Source organism: Meleagris gallopavo, chromosome Z (assembly GCF_905368555.1).
Source record: "Meleagris gallopavo chromosome Z, MGAL_WU_HG_1.1, whole genome shotgun sequence".
Classification (NCBI taxonomy): Eukaryota; Metazoa; Chordata; class Aves; order Galliformes; family Phasianidae; genus Meleagris; species Meleagris gallopavo.
The window spans coordinates 44,364,819-44,383,890 of record NC_139435.1 but is presented as its reverse complement, the minus strand read 5'-3'; the positions used below and the strand labels follow the sequence as shown (position 1 = coordinate 44,383,890).

At 37.5% G+C, this 19,072-nt stretch overlaps 1 protein-coding gene across 1 annotated transcript in view; it reads left to right on the top strand.

The window, feature by feature from the left end:
• The window catches only part of ROR2 (ROR family WNT receptor 2), a 145,776-nt gene that overhangs the window by 99,735 nt on the left and 26,969 nt on the right, over window positions 1-19,072 (top strand). The window contains exons 2-4 of the mRNA XM_085213447.1: window positions 922-999; window positions 13,443-13,730; window positions 14,660-14,690. Coding sequence (XP_085069573.1) covers window positions 922-999; window positions 13,443-13,730; window positions 14,660-14,690 — 397 coding nt within the window. The remainder of the gene's footprint in view (window positions 1-921; window positions 1,000-13,442; window positions 13,731-14,659; window positions 14,691-19,072) is intronic.

Here is a 19,072-nt window from a genome sequence, read left to right as displayed (position 1 = left end):
AATTTGACATAAGCCATACCTTCGTCATTTCACACTGCAAAAGCAAAGGAACGTAGAAGTGTTGTCTACTGTCTGCAAGAACTGCTGGCAGACCAACATTATTTCTGCCTGCTCAGATATATAATGGAATCACAGAATCATAAAATGTCTTGGTTTGGAGGGGACCATAAAGACCACTCAGTTTAAACTCCCTGCTGTGGGCAGGGCTGCGACTCACCAGATCAGGCTGCTTAGAACCCCATCCAACCTTGCCTTGAACACCTCCAGGGAGGGGGCATCAACAGCTTCTCTGGGCAGCCTATCCTAAAATCTAACCTAAATCTCTCCTATTTTAGTTTAAAATTGTCAATTGTATGCTTTATATAGTATGAGTTCACTGTAGTTCAGCATATGGAAAACTGATAAAATCATCAGGAAAATTATTATGTTACTTTGTTTTCATTTCTAGGAGATATTTTCTAGTGATGCGTTGGAGAATAGGATAAAAAAAACTACTAAGGATCCTGAACCTGACTTCTAAAAATAGAATCTGCATTACTGTAGTGTAACTTCAGAAACAAATCTATGCTATTTTGCAACCAAGGTTGTCCATCAATTTGTGTTATGGCTTGCTTTGCTTGGCCAACGATGAGGAAATGTCTGAGTCTTTTGTAAATCCCTTTATTTTAAGTATGAGCTGGAAAATGGACTTCAGTGCTGACCATTTCTGTAGAGCACAAGATGTTCCACAGAACTGACTTACTTTTATGTTTTCCAACATGGTATGGATATTTCCTGATCTTGTCATTAGGAATTTCATTTGTGCTACTCAGGAGCTGGGATTTGGCCTGAATAAGTTAGTTAACTCACTGTCGTAATTCTTTGTAAGGGATAGATTAACCCAGAATATCAATTCATAAAAACTTTCTATTTTTTGCCTAGGTGAAATGGAAATTCCAGATTCAAACGACCCCTTAAGCCATGTCGATGGACTTGAGAGACCAATTCCTACTCCCAAAGGTAAAATTAAGTTCAGTTTTCCTCCCAGATATAATCATTCTTTTTCAAGCACCATCAAAATCATGTTGTTATTTGTTCATTTGTCTGTGTGTACAAACCTGTAAGAAAGGCAGTCTTGTGTGACTTCATTGTTCTAAGCAAGGATAGTGGAATCTGTAGAAATGAATTTTAAGTGTGTTTTCAAAACTTGCACTGAGAGAGTATATAAATCACTCATACACATATTGCTTTTATTACCTTCCTGCCATACTGTCCATCAGGATGGTGCCATGTAGCCACTATCCATCATATTTGAAAGGTCATGGCAGTGTGGTGAAGTTCCCACTGACTGGAAAAGAAGAAACATAATCCATTTTCAAGAAGGGGAAGACAAGATCTGGGGAACTACAGGCCAGTCAGATTCACTTCTGTGCCTAGCAAGATCATGGAGCAGATCCTCCTGAAAGCTCTACAAGGCACATGGAAAATAAAGATGAGGTGATTGGTGGTAACCAACATGACTTCGTGAAGGGCAAGTCATGCCTCACAAACTTGGCCTTTTATGATGGAGTTATAGTGTCAGTGGATAAAGGAAGAGAAACTGGCATCATTTACCTGGACTTATGCATAGCATTTGACACTGTCTCTCATGACATCCTGGTCACCAGTCGGAGAAAAATGAATCTGATGGACCACTTGCTGGATAAGGAATTGGCAGGATGGCTGGGCTAAGAGAGTTGTGGTCCATGGCTCCATGTCCAAGTGAAGACATGTAGCGTTCCTCAGTGGGGTCAGCATTATTTAACATCATTGTAGGTGACATGACAGTGGGATCAAGTGCACCCTCAGCAGATTTGCAGATGACATCAAGCTGAGTGGTGCAGTTGACACGCTAGAAGGAAGGCATGCCATGCAGATGTACTTCGACAGGCTGGACATGTGGATCCATGCCAGCCTCATGAAGTTCAACAAGACAAAGTGCAATGTCCTGTACCTGGGTTGGGGCAATCTCAAGCACAGATACAGGTTGGGTGGAGAATGGCTTGAGAGCAGCCCAGCGGGGAAGGATTTGGGGTTGTTGATTAATAAAAAATTCAAGATGAGCTAACAATGTGCGCTTGCAGCCCAGAAGGCCAAACATATCATGGGTTGCATCATGAGAAGTGTGAGCAGTAGGTCACAGACTCACACAGAATCACAGAATATCAATGATTGAAAGGGACCTTGAAAGATCATCTAGTCCAATCCCCCTGCTGGAGCAGGAACACCTAGATCAGGTCACACAGGAATGCATTCAGGTGGGTTTTAAATGTCTCTGGAGAAGGAGACTCCACAACCTCTTTGGGCAGCCTGTTCCAATGTTCTGTCAACCTTACCATAAAGCAGTTTTTTCTGATATTTATGTGGAATCTCCCATGTTTCAGTTTGCACTCATTGCCCCTTGTCCTATCACTGGATGGCACTGAGAAGAACCTGGCTCCATCCTCATGACACTCACCCTTTACTTATTTATAAACACTAATCAGGTCACCTCCCAGTCTCCTCCAAACTGAAGATACCCAGCTCCCTCAGCCTCACCTCGTAAGGGAGATGCTTCATTCCCTTAATGATTTTTGTGGCTCTGCACTGGACTTTCTCAAGCAGTTCTTTGTCCCTCTTGAACTGAAGTGCGTAGAACCGCTCAAGGGAAGTGATCCCACCCCTCTACTCTGTGGTGGTGAGACCTCACCTGGAGTATTGCCTCTGGTTCTGGAGCCCCCAACACAAGGACATGGAGTTGTTGGAGCTGGTGCGGAGGAGGGCCAAGAAGATGAACAGAGGGCTGTAGCACCTCCCTCAGTTTTCTAATGAACTGGTGCTCTTCACTGTGGAGAAAAAAAGGCTGCAAGGTGACCTAAAAGAAGCTTAGCAGCCTAAAAGAAAGCTACAGAAAAGAAGAGGACAGACTCTTTAGCATGGTCTGTGGCAGAAAAACAAGGGGAAATGGCTTCAAGCTCAGGGAGGGTAGATTTAAGCTAGATAGAAGGAAAAAGATTTCCAGTGAGAGTGGTGGGGCACTGGAACATGCTGTCTAGTGTTGTGGTTGGTGCCCCATCCCTAGAGACTTTCAATGCAAGACTTGAAAGAAAGAAGGCCCTAGGCAACCTGATCTAGCTGTTGTGTCCCTGTTCATTCCAGGGGAGTTGGACTAAATGGCCCTCAGAGGTGCGTTCCAGCTCTAAGGATTCTATTTTTCTATTTTTTGATTAACGAAGATGTTTAACAGGACTGAGTCTAGTATTGACTCCCTGAGTACTTCATTAGTGACTAGTCTCCAGCTAGACTTCATGCCACTCATCACCACCCTCTGGACTCAGTCACACAAACAGTTCTTGATCCACCTCCCTGCCTACTCATCCAGCCCATACATGTACAGCTTGTCTATGATGAACTTATTCGACACTGTGTCAGAGGCCTTACTGAACTCCAGAAAGACAATATACATTGCTCTCTTCTTACCTACCAGGATAATCTTCTCATTATAGAAGTTTGTCAAGTTGACCAAGCGTTACTTCCCCTTAGTGAATCCATGATGCTTTCTCATGATGATTTTCATTCATTTCTTGTGACTGGAAAACATTTTATAGGATTAGATACTTCATCACATTCCTAGAAATTGAAGTGAGGCTGACTCAACCATAGTTCCATTGGTCTTTCTTCATCCTTCCTTGAAGGGAGGAGTCACATTTGCTTTTTCCTCCAGTGTTTAGCAACTGATCTCGCAGTGACATCTGACAGCATCCCTTCAGAACTCATGGACTTATGTATGTCCAGGTTGCTTAAGTACTCCCCAGCCAGAATCTGATCCTCTTCCACCAAGAAGATGAACAGAGGGCTAGAACCTGTGTCTTCCTTGCCTTTCAAGTCTCTGATTCTTAAAGGCAAGTCTTCCTAATAAAGGCTTAGTCAAAGAAGTTCAGTAATTAGCCTTTTCCCCGGCCTGTGAAGAGCTGCCATCTTGTTCAGCAGTCTTTCTTTAGTCCAGTATACTTACAGAAGCCCTTCTTACTGTTCTTTTTCTAAATTTAGGTCAACCACTTTACATAGAAAAATGACAGATATTGTTGTTAGCATGAAGGGCTCAAACTACTTTTTCCTTTACCATCAGCAGTTTCAGCAAAGTGAGAACCTGTTGAAATCTGCAAAGCTTTGAAATCCTGGCCAGATGTTCTTCTCAGAATTTATTCAGAATGCTTGGATTTTGGAAAGACCTTGGAATACAGTCATTGCGGTCATAGATATCCCATGTAAAATGATGTTTTTTTGTCGTGCTTCATCTGAAATTTAAATTTCTTATCTTGACTGTGCTTATTAGAAGATTTTTCAAGAACTTCTGTTAATCTTCCATTAATTCATACTCTTAATCGGATAGAAAAATGGCATATTTATTTTTTCATTTCTCTAATCATGTTCCTGTTCATATCCCTTATCTCATTTATGTTGAACACTCTCTCCCTTCTATTTATGGGAAAGATTCAGTACACTCCTCTTACCAGTGTTTTTCTGCTTGTTGAAGCTCCCAGTTTTATTTAGAGGATTAAACTTCATCTTCCATTATTGGAATAGATTTCTGTAACAGTCCTTCCTATTAGCAACATTGTATACGTTTTTTTAAATCTACTTCACACTCAAGTATCCATTACTTTTGATGAGAAAAAGTCTGTGTTAACCTTCCACTGCAATGGCCAAATGTGTTCAGCTAGTAATTTAATTCCATTCTACTGCTCAGTTCTTTCTAAATTTGTAGGAGTGTAGATATAAAAGAAAATGTTTCTTTTGTGTGACATTACTTACCCCAGAAGGAGTTACAGTTATTTCCGTATTTTAATTTTTTTTCCTAAGGCCATAGGCAATACCTGTCTGAGGAAGTAATTAATCACATCTCAAATGTTTCTACATCATAAGGATTTTTTATTTCCTTCAGGAAAAAAGAGAGAGAGAGAGAGAGAGAAAGAGAGAGGATTAGAGAGAGACCTTTGTTCATATATGACTCATTGGTATAGATTCAGTTGCTAGTTTCCAGCATGCCTGGTCTGGAAATGACCTCATTTTATTCCTCTTTCATTTTTGTGGCTACAAAATTCTCTCAATAAGCAAAAATTGAACATTTTCTTTCTTCAGTTCAAATGTTAACCCCTGTGCTTCTCTATCAAAGTAACATAACAGTTTCTATTTTAAAACATCAATGCAGATGATAGATATTTCAATGCAGATATTTCAGAGTTTTTGTGCACTGTGAGAAAAGTAGAAAGAATCCTTCAGTTTTTGTACCACATTGACCTTCTTTTCCTTATTGAAGAATGTTTAGTTACTCTAATTTGATCTCTTTAGTTTTCTGGTGATAGAATTGACAGAAAATCTCTCTGAAAATAATAGTAAGTAAGACTCAGTAGTGCCGTAAGTTAGATCTGGGAGTACTGGGGCAATTCACTTTAATGGTTAAATAAATGTATGAGTAAGGGCAGCTTTGCAGCAGCAGAAATACTGAGTGAGATGAGCTGTTCCAGGAGATAAGATGCCTCAAACCTGAGGTCTTTATCCTGTTTTCTGCACAGGTCTGTCTGAGAACTTGTTTTGGTTATATACCTATATGATAAATCCCAGCTATGATTGGAATATCTTGTTTGCTTTGGTTTTGACATGGAACAACGTATCAGAAATTACTCATATATATTCTGAAAGCAGCGATTTTTCATTTACAATTGATGACCCTCTAGACACTCTATACCCAACCTATATGGCCTTATACCCTGACAGTCTGCTTCTAAATGCTCAGTTGCCAGTGGCTGGAGAAGCTGCCTCTTTACAGTTTCCTCTGAGGGTTCAGAAAGCAACAACACTGTTCCACCAAGTAGGATAGGACAGCAGGGATAAGTAAAACACCTGGGCTTCAGCCCAGTATGAGAAAATACTGCTCAAAAATAGGTTTTCTTCTGCAAATAAGAGAGTGTAATCTCACTAGTTTCAAGTATGGGGGACAATATTGAAATTATGGAAATATTTTAGAGGCAATTCCAGTTCATCACTGAATTGGCTGTAACTTGTTCCAAAGTACTTCTGCAGTATCTAGATGCTTGTCTAAAAATGTATGTGATAAAAATCACTTTATTTTACATATTCATGGTTGAATTTTTGTATATTGAGATCATACAGACTAAGGAAAACGGGGTGTGAATAATGAGATTAAATTGGGCTGGAAAGCTATCAATTCATCTGGAAACATATGGCAGTTTATAGCTCAGTGTAGTCTCTTTAATTACTCATGTATTTTGGGAGACATGCCAACATTCCTTATGTTTCCTAACCCAGCTCCAACATACTGTAGTGATTTGCTCATCTTTGTACTGTCATTAAAAGGCAAACAACTGAGAAGACTACTTAGTATTTAGGAAAATGATCTGTGCAAAAAATCAAGAGTCTTAAGCTTCTCCATCCCCCTGACCTAAGACTTACTTCTCAGTGTTTTTCCAGTCATGATATACATGTGGAAGGAACCACTTTACTGGACTCCAGCCATCCACTGAGGTGTGATAGTATGACACGTGTCCCCTAAACTCTTTTACTTTTAGTAGTATTGTTGTATACATCTCTGGAAAGAAATTCTCTATTTCAGCAACTTTCATTTTTGTTTTCTCTCAGTATTCTCATATTATATAAACCCAAAGCATTCTGCAAGTGTTTCATATTCTTCATAGATTACCTGTCAATTCTGTGAATACATTTATTACTGTATTCACAATGCAGTAACTTGGAGAATGGTGTCATCATCTTCAAGTTATTCCTTATACTTTTAAATTTAGAGCATTTTTATTATGTAAGCTAAAGTATGAGGGTAGTTTTTTTTCCTGAAAAATTATGTCCATCTTATTGGAGATGGTGAGTTAGAACCAAATGAAAACTTCAGTTAATTTGAAAAAAAGAATATGTTGGAAATACATAAAATTTTATTAATGTTCAAAATAAAATGCCATCATGGAAGGCTGTCAGTTGAAAAAGTTGCAGTGAGAAAGCAGAAGTTCTTTTAAAAAGAGAGAAGAGTTAAATGAGGGTAAAAATGAAAATGGTGGAGAGGCAGAAATAAAGGAAAAACAAGTAGCTGAAGGAATGAAAATGCCACATTTCTTTTTAAGCAAATGATATTATATATATTTCTAATAGTTCTGAAAACTGATAAGTCTTATGAAGTTAATCTGAAGAATGTTCTGTATTTTATGCAATTTTGCATTTTTTTTCTTCATGTAGCTAGAAAATTATTACTCAGATTTTTCATTATTTCTATCAGTAATTGGACATTCTGTGAATTTGGGCAAGACACTTAAGCTCTTCTTTCTTTAGTTTCTACTAGGAGGCCCTTCAGAGGGATCTAGATAAGCTGCATTGCTGGGCTGAGGTGAACAGGATGAAGTTCAACAAGACCAAGTGCCAGGTCCTGCTCTTTGGCCACAATAATCCCATGCAGCGCTATAGGCTTGGGGAAGAGTGGCTGTAAAGAGGAAAGGGACCTGGGGGTGTTGGTTGATGTTTGGCTGAACATGAGCTGACAGTGTGCCCAGGTGGCCAAGAGGGCCAGTGCCATCCTGGCCTGCATTAGAAATAGTGTGGCCAGCAGGAGCAAGGAGGTATCATCCCCCTTTACTCAGCACTGGTGAGGCTGCACCTGGAGTATTGTGTTCAGTTTTGAGCCCCTCACTGGAAGAAAGACATTGAGGCCCTGGAACGTGTCCAGAGAAGGGCAACAAAACTGGTGAGGGGTCTGGAGCACAAGTCTTATGACGAGTGGCTGAGGCAGCTGGGATTGTTCAGTCTGGAGAAGAGGAGGCTCAGGGGGGATAGATATAAAGATAACCTTTAGATATTTAGATATTTAGATATAAAGAAAACCTTTTTCTCTCAGACAGTGGTCAGGCACTGGAATGGCCTGCCCAGGGAGGTGGTGGAGTCGCCATCCCTGTCAGTGTTCAAGAGGCGTCTGGATGAGAAGCTACGAGATATGGTTTAGTAACTTAGTGGGTAGTAATGGTAATGGGAGGGCAGTTGGACTAGATAATCTTGTAGGTCCTTTCCAACCTTATAATTCTGTGTTTCTGTGATTTGGAAAATAATGTTGATAGCACATTACATAGTGTCATGAGACTTAACTGGATTGAGAATTTCTGAAACAAGAAGTTACAAATTGTTGGTGTTGCTACTCATAGAGATGATCATGAAGCTGGTTTCAAAATTAGTAATGCCTGATTGTTTTTTAAATCTACATAGGGAGAAGGAACAATGAAATTAACAAATAGTAGAACTGTCATCAAAGTTCTCTGAGCTGGAACCTGATCCAGAATAATGAAAGATTTTTAGAAGTTGGTTTTAGAACCAACTTCAAAATTGCAGCTAAGATCTTAAAATAACAGAAGCACAATTATCATTGTGCTGTCTTTATGACAAACACAGCACGTATGGTTTAAGACAAGACAATAACTTTGACATTAAAGTGCCAGAATAATGTAAATAAAATGTAGAAAAACAGTATGCATGTGGGGGTCTCTGTGATAATTGTATCCTTTCATTCTTTTAGCTTAATGTTTATTCTTGTTCATCTGACAATTATTTGACATCCTTATCATATGTGGGAAAAGGTTATATTTTTGCCAAAACGTGCAAAATAGTCCTGTCATCTAAATTTTTATTTGCTGTGGGATTCTGTTTGGTATGTTTCTATTGAACTTATTTCCTTTTAAAATATGAAGGACTGGCAATCAAACAAAGGCATTTCAAAGTATGAAAGTGTTTTTCAACATTCGTGTCAATTATTTCCCTAAACTACTTTATTCACAGGGTACATACAGAATGATAGTACAACACAATATGTAGATTAAATTTTATTATACTCTCCTAGCTTCTTGGCAGAACAGTTTTTACTGTGTTCAAGCAAGGTAACTAGTTGTAATAGTTATACATCATGTTAGAAATAATCACAAAGGATAACTTAAGAGTGTGTTTACCTACTGCAATGCAGAAATATCAGTTAGATGTCTTTTCCCTTTGAAGTACTTTAAGTATTCTGATAGCCAAACTGAAAAATCACAGATGGCAAAGAAGGGCTTCTGAATTTCCAGGGCCTTGGTACAAATAACACAATATAGAAAAAATAGTTTTTGTGTTGCATAGAAAATTGTTAGCCATTCTGCTCTTGTTTTTGAAAAAATGCTCTTTGAATATCCATATCCCAAAGGAAATATTTTTTTATATTATGACATCTGCAAGTTCAGTAATGCTTTTTGAGCATAGCAAACTCAAAACGTTTGTAGCAGTTTTTTTTTCCTTTGTTTCAAAGCCATTTCAGTATTAAAACAAAGTAATAATCTGTTCAAATTTTTAAAATCTCTAGTTGTCTGCTACAGAATACAAAATACTGGATGCAAGTTATATAGAGTACATGTCTTATTGGCTTCATGTTTAATTTTCTTCGTGCTCTGTGTTTGAGTGTATGTTTACTTAGAGAGAACTACATTGAAAAGGTTTGCTTTCCCTATTGCTGAGGTCCTGTTTTAGCCTGGGAACTAGTTCGTTTTTTTCCAAAACCATTGCATCAAACTGTGTCTGTGGTGTGCCATACATCACAAAAAGTAACTGCTAATTATTATCACAGAAATTAAATAAGAAAAATGTTCTTAAGAATAGGATTGGTAAAAGTTTACACTTTGTTTGGAAGATCTGCAATTTAAAGTTATCACAGAATCACAGAATCACAGAACTGTAGGGGTTGGAAGGAACCTCCAGAGATCATCGAGACCAACCTCCCTGCCAAAGCAGGTTCCCTACACCAGGTCGCACAGGTAGGCGTCCAGGCGAGACTTGAATATCTCCAGAGAAGGAGACTCCACAACCTCCCTGGGCAGCCTGTTCCAGTGCTCCGTCACCCTCACCATGAAGAAGTTCTTACGCACATTCGTGCGAAACTTCCTATGCTGCAGCTTATGTCCGTTTCCCCTTGTCCTGTCTCCACGTACCACTGAAAAGAGACTGGCCTCACCGCTATGGCCGCCACACCTCAGATATTTATAAGCCTGGATCAGGTCCCCTCTCAGTCGTCTTTTCTCAAGGCTAAATAGACCCAGTTCACTTAGCCTTTCTTCATAGGGGAGATGCTCCAGGCCCTTCACCATCTTTGTGGCCCTCCGCTGGACTCTTTCCAAGAGATCCCTGTCTTTTTTGTACTGGGGAGCCCAGAACTGGACACAGTACTCCAGATGAGGCCTTACCAGGGCAGAGTAGAGGGGGAGGATCACCTCCCTCGACCTGCTGGACACGCTCTTTTTAATGCACCCCAGAATGCCACTGGCCTTTTTGGCCACGAGGGCACACTGCTGGCTCATGGCCAACCTGTCGTCCACCAGGACGCCTAGGTCCAGGTCGATGTCAAATAAGTAAATAAGTACAAATGCCAGACTTGAGTGTCACTTTTCAAAGAAGAGATGACGCTGAAAACAGCATGTTCTTAAGGATACTGACAGAGGCAGTGAGTAGGTGTTGCTCTAATGCTCCCAAGCTTCTCTACAGAACTTTGACGAAAACATAATTGCTTCAAAACTCAGTAAGTTAAAATATTTATTACTTGATTTGTAATAGCAGGATAATTTAAAACACTGCACGAAATACAATTGGCAGGAGCAATAATGAGCTAAATCCGAATTCTGATCTTTAGGAGGTGGATTACACCGACTTCAGGGGAAGTGCATCCAATCACAATGAATTTGATTTAGTTCGTAAATCTTTAGCATTGATTTTGATGATAATAGTTTTGTTCTAATTATTAAGGGCATCTTACTCATAAATTTATATGAAATATTTTGTGTTGCTTATCTTATGTATCAGATTGCTTCCTCCAATAATCCCAGTTTAATTGGAATAACAGCAAGTTTTGGTATTGACTTAGTCTTGAATTAGCAATAATTCCTGATCCTAATAATTAAATTTACTACCTGTTTTCAGCTGGATTAATTTAAACGTAATATCCATAACTGTTCTGAGCAGAAGACTCAACTCAGGTTAAGTCAGGAAAAGTGAAATAGTGATAAATGTTTAAGCAAACTATAAGCTGGCCATCAACACAAAAGCTGACAACAGCACAAGAATATTGCAGACTTTTCATATCCCTGTGTGTTAGGAGCAAAAAGTGCAGCAAAGAAGCAGAAGAACCACACTCACTGAGCAGTTTGTTTACAGTCCTCAACTGGCCCCATCATTACAGAAAGCATCTTTTTTGCCTCTTTCACTTTTTTGTAATCAGGAGCGACTTCAGGCTAAGAAATTGTACCTCATACTGGCTACATCTAAGAATCTTCTTCTTCACTTCCTTTCAGCTACCTCTGTGGGCACTGAGCTGTTCCTTGAGTTGGTGCTCTCGTGGCCTTGTGTTGTTGTCTCCAGTCTTCTTCCACCCAACAGCACACAACCATTGGCATGACTGGATGTCATTGCACTTTCACTGTTCTTCCGTGTTGTTAGTTTTTTGCTAGAATTAGAATAATTTTTTACTCACTCACTTTTCCATTTCTTTTCACATATATACATATTCTGTCTTGCTATTGACTATGTCAATTCTTTTTTGAATGTATTTCAAGTTACCACAAACTGACTTCTTTTGAACATTTTTCAAATTACTTCTTGTTTTCCTGCACACATACCCTGCCTCAGCTGTTTGAAAATAAACTACTACAGGTTATGAAGAATTGACAAAATATATTTTTGCTTTCTTTAAATGATGAACTAAAAATGAAATAGCTATGGAAAATCCTTTTCTGCTCTGTGAGGGATCGTAGAGCCTTGTTTTTAAAAATGCTTATGCATGTGAATTGTTGGCTTATAGTTTTGGTAAGTTTTCTGTTGCCTGTAACAGACAGGGTAACTTATTGTAAGACACAAGATAGTTTGTTTTCCTCTTACCTGCCAGAATATAATTCTAGTAACTCTAACTGCAGCTGTGGACTGTAAACCACCAGAAATGATAGGAAAGACTTTGCAGAAAGCATTCATGTACTTTTTATCTCCTCTGCCCTCCTTTTTTAAAAAGATGCCTTAATATAAATATACTCTGTGTTCTGTCAAAATGGGAAAAATTAATATAAGATTACACACAGAAAAAAATATTTATAAGGAGAAAGATAACAAAGTATTTTTCCTTTGCAGTGTTGTGTAGAGATTAGAAATATATTTGGATCTTACTTAATTTTCTGTATACTGACATACTAAATTCACTTGTCTGCATTGTATTTTCATATTATACTCTTCAGAGCATTATTTGCTTTGTAGAAACAGTGTAATATTCAGTAAAATGCAATTTTTCAGCAAAATTTTGCTTTCCAAACTTAGAATATTTTGATGTTTCTACTGTCGCATGTTCCTCTTCCCAATGCTACAACTAAATCTATTACAGGAAAACTGACTTTCACGGTCATGTTAAAAGTAAATAAAAATGAAGCATCTATTTTGTTTAAATATTTCAGCAATTAGGCTGAAAAAGTTGAAAAAGTTGTTATATTCTAGTATTAGATTCCTACACAGTAATGTGCTATTTCCGAATTAAAGAACTGCAAAATTTTCTAACTCAGCAGGAAATGGCACATGTAGACATGTATCTAACTTAACTTTTATTTAGAGTCAGTTGACATAATTATGAAGTGCAATATGAAGTGCATCTTACGCAGTGTCTAGATAGTATAAATTCATCAGAGCAAACATTAGCGTGACAGATGAATACTTTTCTGATGTGTTTTGACAATCCCCTTACTATTACAGAGGAGTTAAATGCTCTCAAGCTTTCAGTGTTTGATATGCATCAGCTGTAAGACCAAATTAAATTTTAAAATAATAACCTATAGAACTTATTACTGAAAAGTGTTTTTACATTGTGCTTCCACCCGTTCTCCAATTTTTTTTATCACTTGGAATCACTGGTGTAGCATAAAGGCTTCCTGACAAATCCCCTGCTTTCAACAAATTACAAATTAGTGTTTTTGTTTTCCATTTATAAATCTAAAACCCATGAAACCTGATTACTTAATATACATACAGTTTTTTCTTTGTCCATTTTAGCACTATTTTGGGATTTGACATTAAAAAATAGAGGCTTACAATCAGTTAAAAATGCAGTTTCAGAATAGGTGAAAGAAGATAGAATTGTAATAGTATTAGTTCATGCTTTACCTTCTGATTCACATACTTACCTGCAGAGAAGCTTGAAGTCAATCAGAAAAGACAATTTGGATGTATATCTAGGACAGTGAATTGTGTGGTTTGGGGACCTTTTTTTTTTTTTTTTTTTTTAGTATATACTTGAAAGAAAACTGCAACTCTTGCCAAGATCCACTCATAAAAACGTGCCTTTATCCCAACCCAAGCAAAGTTTTAACTTTTCTGACCTTTTACCCTTTCAGGTTACTTTCTGACTTTCTTGGAACCAGTAAACAATATCACCATAGTCCAGGGGCAGACAGCAATCCTCCACTGCAAGGTAGCAGGAAATCCATCTCCAAATGTCAGATGGCTAAAAAATGATGCTCCAGTGGTTCAGGAGCCAAGGCGTATCATCATAAGAAAAACAGATTATGGTTCGCGTCTGAGAATCCAAGATCTTGACACGACAGACACAGGATACTACCAGTGTGTGGCTTCTAATGGGATGAAGACAATAACAGCAACGGGAGTATTGTTTGTGAGGCTTGGTGAGTTCATGAGTTTTATAATTGCTTGGACTTCATTATAGACTAGGTATTAGTTTTTCCAGTAACATAATGAGAAATAAATTTATGTTTTAAGAATTCTCAGTGTGAAAGGGAGTAAATAAAGCCGTTGCCAAGCACCTTTTCCCCAGCACAGAACTCAGTGAGTTGAACATGGTACCCATTCACCAGTAATAAAAGGAAAAAAACTGTGAATTTCTATTGAAGAAAAAAAGTGCTGAACAGGTGGTGTTCAGTATTGCTGAGCCCATCCTTGTGAAATATCGCGTTTGTACTGCTCCATGAAGCCTGGCTTTAAGTTATGCTCTTTGAGAGCTAAAGGTACACAGCCTAATAAGAAGTACTTGCATTGACTGTTCAAGACTTGATCATTCTATCTAGAAGCAAAGGTTTTATTTCTTTTTCTTGTGTTTCTGATGCCATGAAAAAATAATTCAAGACACAATTTCCTAAAATTTCCTCTGATTTTATAATGATAATGACTACTCAACTGTTTGTTTATAGTGATTCATTAAGCACTGGCTGTCCGTCCTTGTTCTCAGCTTGACAGAGGTTAGGTGCTTAACCTTGCTGTGCCATAAACTGATAGGAATGCTCAGGTAGGGCTTAGAAAGGGGTAAGTGATGTGTCTAGATAACATATTGGCTTTTAACAGCCTGTGTTTTTATGGCAGCACATATTTTCCAACAGAAATAATGTCCACGCAGGTTGTTGCCTGAACAGACAGAAGATACATGTGATTTTTATTTGTGGTTTTGAAAAAGCAGTATGTAATTACATGTGGGAACCTAGAGGCTTTTGTTTGAATCTTGAGGCTAACTTTCCTTGAAGAGACAGTTTGCTATTGACTTTTTTATGCAGTTTCCTTGAGCCAAATTTGCAAGCAATGTTTGTTTGTTTTATATTTGCAGGTCCAACAAACAGCCCAAATCACAATCTTCAGTAAGTATATGTTGGAAAATTACTTAATGTACTCTGACCAATTTTGTTCTGTAAGAATTTGTTTCATAAACTCAGTAAATACTGCCTTCGACCACAATGTTTTTGCTAAAAATATCCAGTATGATTGAAAACTCACAGATGACTGAAGAGTTCTGATTGGGATAGCATTATGTTTCTGTGAGTTTGAGTTTGATCAAATGTTTCTGAGAAATTTATCTTTGCTTATTTCATATTTTGAACAATCAGAATACCACAGAGTCATGATGTTTGAACATTATTTATTTACAGGGCAAGTATTGGCTGGATGAGTGGTTAAAAATGAATGGATAAAATGCTTAGGTTGCTGCAGTTGTAAATCTACCCATGTCATACTGTTCTGGCTTGAAAAGTCAGATAAAACAGGATTAAAATCTTCTCTTTGAACAACTGAGTAACCCCTATTTGTTAGGTGTCATTTTGACTTCAGTGGTGACTTAGTGATTTTTCTTAGCTATTTCAGCTTGCTTGCAGATGCAGTCATAAAGATTAACATAGATTAGCTTGGTGCTTGCTTTATGTATTAGTTTTAATTTCAATAATACGTACTGTGTAGTTTCTTTAGATAGCTTCTGCAGCCTATCAATTAATGACACGAGAAATGCACCGTGAGACTTTTTCTGTGTTAATTGCATGAAGTTACCATTGGTGATGTAGTAAAGCAACTTTGTAAAGACACGTGGATGTTTTTCAAGTGCATATTACTAATCAGTGTTTGTGATTACTGAAATGCCAATGACTTGGATGGCAGTGCCTTATGTGGCTGCAGAGGTCTGACCACTACTCTATTCCCTTTATATCTCAATCAATCAATAGTCTTACATATATGAAAGTAATACCACATTGTCTTATTTTATATATGCATAGTACGTGCAAATGAATTTAGATAACTTTCACAAGGTTTCATATTTCTCTTAAAATTGATTGCTATTCAGCTGTTCAAAACTGTGTACTGAAAAAACGTAATGATTTTTCTAGTAACTGAAATCCTATTTAAGATTGCACAAAGTTTATTTCAGAAAACTATTTTACAATTGCTCTACAAAGGGAAATCAGTGAGATGCCAGGAAGCTGTCTGATCTTTTACAAGATGGAAAGGCAGTGACTGAGACAAGAGATAGAACTAAAATACACATACTGAAGCAGTGAACTTAAGTTCAAAGAACAGTGTTCTCAAATACAGCTGAAGAGTACTGAGATCTAAGAACAAGGTGAAATGCTGGGATCTAGGTTCTACATTAATTAATTTAATATTGTTAGAGAAATAATTCATCTTATTTCCGTAGTATTTTCCAACATCTTTTCATGCATTAGATCGTTGCTATTCTACAAGTAACATAGTTTTTTAATAATTGAGTTGTGACAGTGAAAAAAAGTAACTGTTCAACAGATTTCTTAATTACATGTCCACTGAAAGGGGAACTGAATTAATACTTCGTAGATAGTACCTTTCATTCCTACTTTACCTTATATTTGATAAATTTCTTTTACACATTTGATCAAATTCATTTACACCAGTTTTGAATGATTGGTTAAGATAAAAAAATAGCTTTTAAAATCCTATTATTTGGGAAAAACAATGAATGTCATATGAATTTGGTACTAGTTTGCGATTATGGCACCTCTAAATTGGTCCTGAACTAATGGCATCAGTGATGGACTTTGAAGCAGTAGCTTGCCATCTTGTTTTTGGGCCTACCATTGGAAGTGAGATGAAAAGTATGGTACTCATAGATATTTTGCATATCCACTAAGTGAAGAGAGAGCTGAAGCTTGAGAAAAAGTGCCTGAGATGGGAAGTTGAGAGAGAAGTCTTGAGGGGATTAGCATATGAGGTCTAGGGGTGTGCAGCGATGGCAGATTTTTTCCTCATTGTATAACTTCTATTTCAATTTTTATGTACCTTCCTACTTAGCCAGTTTCTATACAACTTTTCAGTTTTCACATCCTCTCTTCTTATATTGCTTTTCTTCCTATTTTCTCTTCCTATGCCTTACAGTTGTTCCTATGTTCCTTTGCTCCATGACTCTTGCAAATAAAATGCTGTAATTTTGTAGTGCTAATTTTTTTTTTTTAATTGAATATTTTGTTTAAAATTGTTGCAGGTCAGCTCATAACCCAGAAAAAAGAAATGGGGATTATTGAAATACTTAGATGCTTGGAAGGGGCTGATATAGAACAGCGGGCTCTTCGTTTGTTGGCTACACAACACTGCCTGGTGTTGAACCTCCCAGAGTGCCATTCCTCCTGGCATTGTTTCCAAAAAGACATGCTTCATTGAAAGTTCTGAAACCTAAAACCACTGTATCTTGATTTAAAACTATACGTAATGGAATATTACAGCATAAAAACCTTTAACTATACAGATAACATCTAGCAAGGTATTTTTATGTATCCCATATGTTTTTGCTATGGATTTTTAGAAATTATCTAAAAATTTAGAATTGCTCTAGATCAAATGTATATTATGAAGTCATATTTAGCAGTGCAAAAAAAGAGCCTTGACTTTCTTGTACTGAAGTCAAGACATTGCCATTAAAACTGAAAAGTGAAAGATTTCATCAAATATCTCATGTGAAAGTTAGGGACTTTTGTTGTTGTTGTTTCTTGTTCTTTTTTTGTGTTGTTTTGTTTGTTTTATGGTTTTGTTTTATGTTTTGGAGAGGTTGAAGAAGTGTTTATCTTCTGTGAAGGCTTGTATCTGTAGAAAGTTACAGATACAAGCCTGTATCTGTAATTCCAGATTCCAGAAATGGAAAAGTATAATCTATCCAAATTATTTATCAAAAATTAAGAGCTAGTAGAAATTAGTTTATAAACAAACTAAAACAAAAAACAACAAGGAAAAAAACTTGTTTCTGAGCAGCCTTTACAGTAGAAAGGACCATGTTACTAGAGGACTACACTACTATAAGACCAGCCAGCAGGGTGAATTCTTTCTCCCCCAGCTTAATGCTGTTATATTTTTTGCATTATTAACATCATTTACTTTTTCCCTTCTCAAGAGAGATGTTCTGTCCAATGAGAAAGGTGTGAATGTGTGGACATTAAAAAATTGGATAGTATGTATCAGAGAATGGTATTTTAGTATAGTTTACATTTAAGCAATGGATGCAAATCTCTTCAAATCTAAGAATAGGAAGGCAGAAGCAGCTGCCTTCCCTTCCTGAGATCTGCTCATATAAGATGATATTATTCTAAGAAGACTTCAGTAGTTTCACTTATTTTTCTCTCAACTTGAAAAGTTAGATTGAATTTTACCCAACAGGCAAATTTCTGATTTGAAGACATAATTTCTCATGTAGCCTCTGACAGTAGTGGAAACATCTTGCAGGGGACTTGGGATGGAAGATACCAAACAGTTTGTTGGCAGTAGAGTCTTCTGGAAACTATGGTAAGGTTTTAGCAGAAATGAATAGAGCACAAAAGCACTCTGTTACAAGTGCTATGCTTTTCACGCATGTACTTGATGTGGTCTGCTCATAATGGCAGAAGTTGAATGTCTTCTTCTAAGCGCTGTGTAGGGGAACTAGGATTTCAAAGCACAAGAATTCATTTTTTTATTGAGCTGTGATTAATATTGGTTCTGAATTTTCAGTCACAGGTGACTGTCTACCTAACGAGGTAAGGAAAAACAGGTGGGAAGAAGCACCTTTATTATGTAGGAGTTGCCATTACTTTGGGGAGGAGTTTTTGAGATACAAACCATTCAGAATAAATTTCCAGTGCTCACAAACGCTGTTTCATTCAGGCAATGTGTGAATAGTAAGAATTTAGAAAATTGGTCAGTGGAAAAATAATAAAAAAACTGTAGATGAGAAAAAAATTCTTTTGAATGATTGAAAATAGAATGTCTTTGAAGACTAATAACATGGAATCATAGAATTGTTTAAGTTGGAAGGAACGCTTGAAAAGATCATCTAGTCCAACTGCTCATCTGAGTTAAGACTCTGGTGAGGAATCCCAAGGTTAGGGTGAGCTTGCATAGCCCATGTTTATTATGTAGACAAGGCACACCTGTGCCTTGCACAGTGGTGATCTGGTGCCTTATGTGAGAGATGGCCATACAGCCTTGTTGTGGGTGCAAGTATGTGATAAATTTACACATCACAAGCTGGAAAAGAGGCTGTGAGACCTTGAGAAAGAAAGGGAATGGGACACTAGAGTACTTTGAACCGAGGTCACCTTCCTGTTCATGTCTGAGGTCATCTAGGAAGACGGCTGTAGCTGTGGGCAGAAAACATTTTGTTAACTGGATCTGTCTGGCAACCTAAAGGTAAACACTTTACAAAGGGGAAATACTTCCCTACAGTTGAACAGCAGCACCACCACTTGTATCTCTTTCC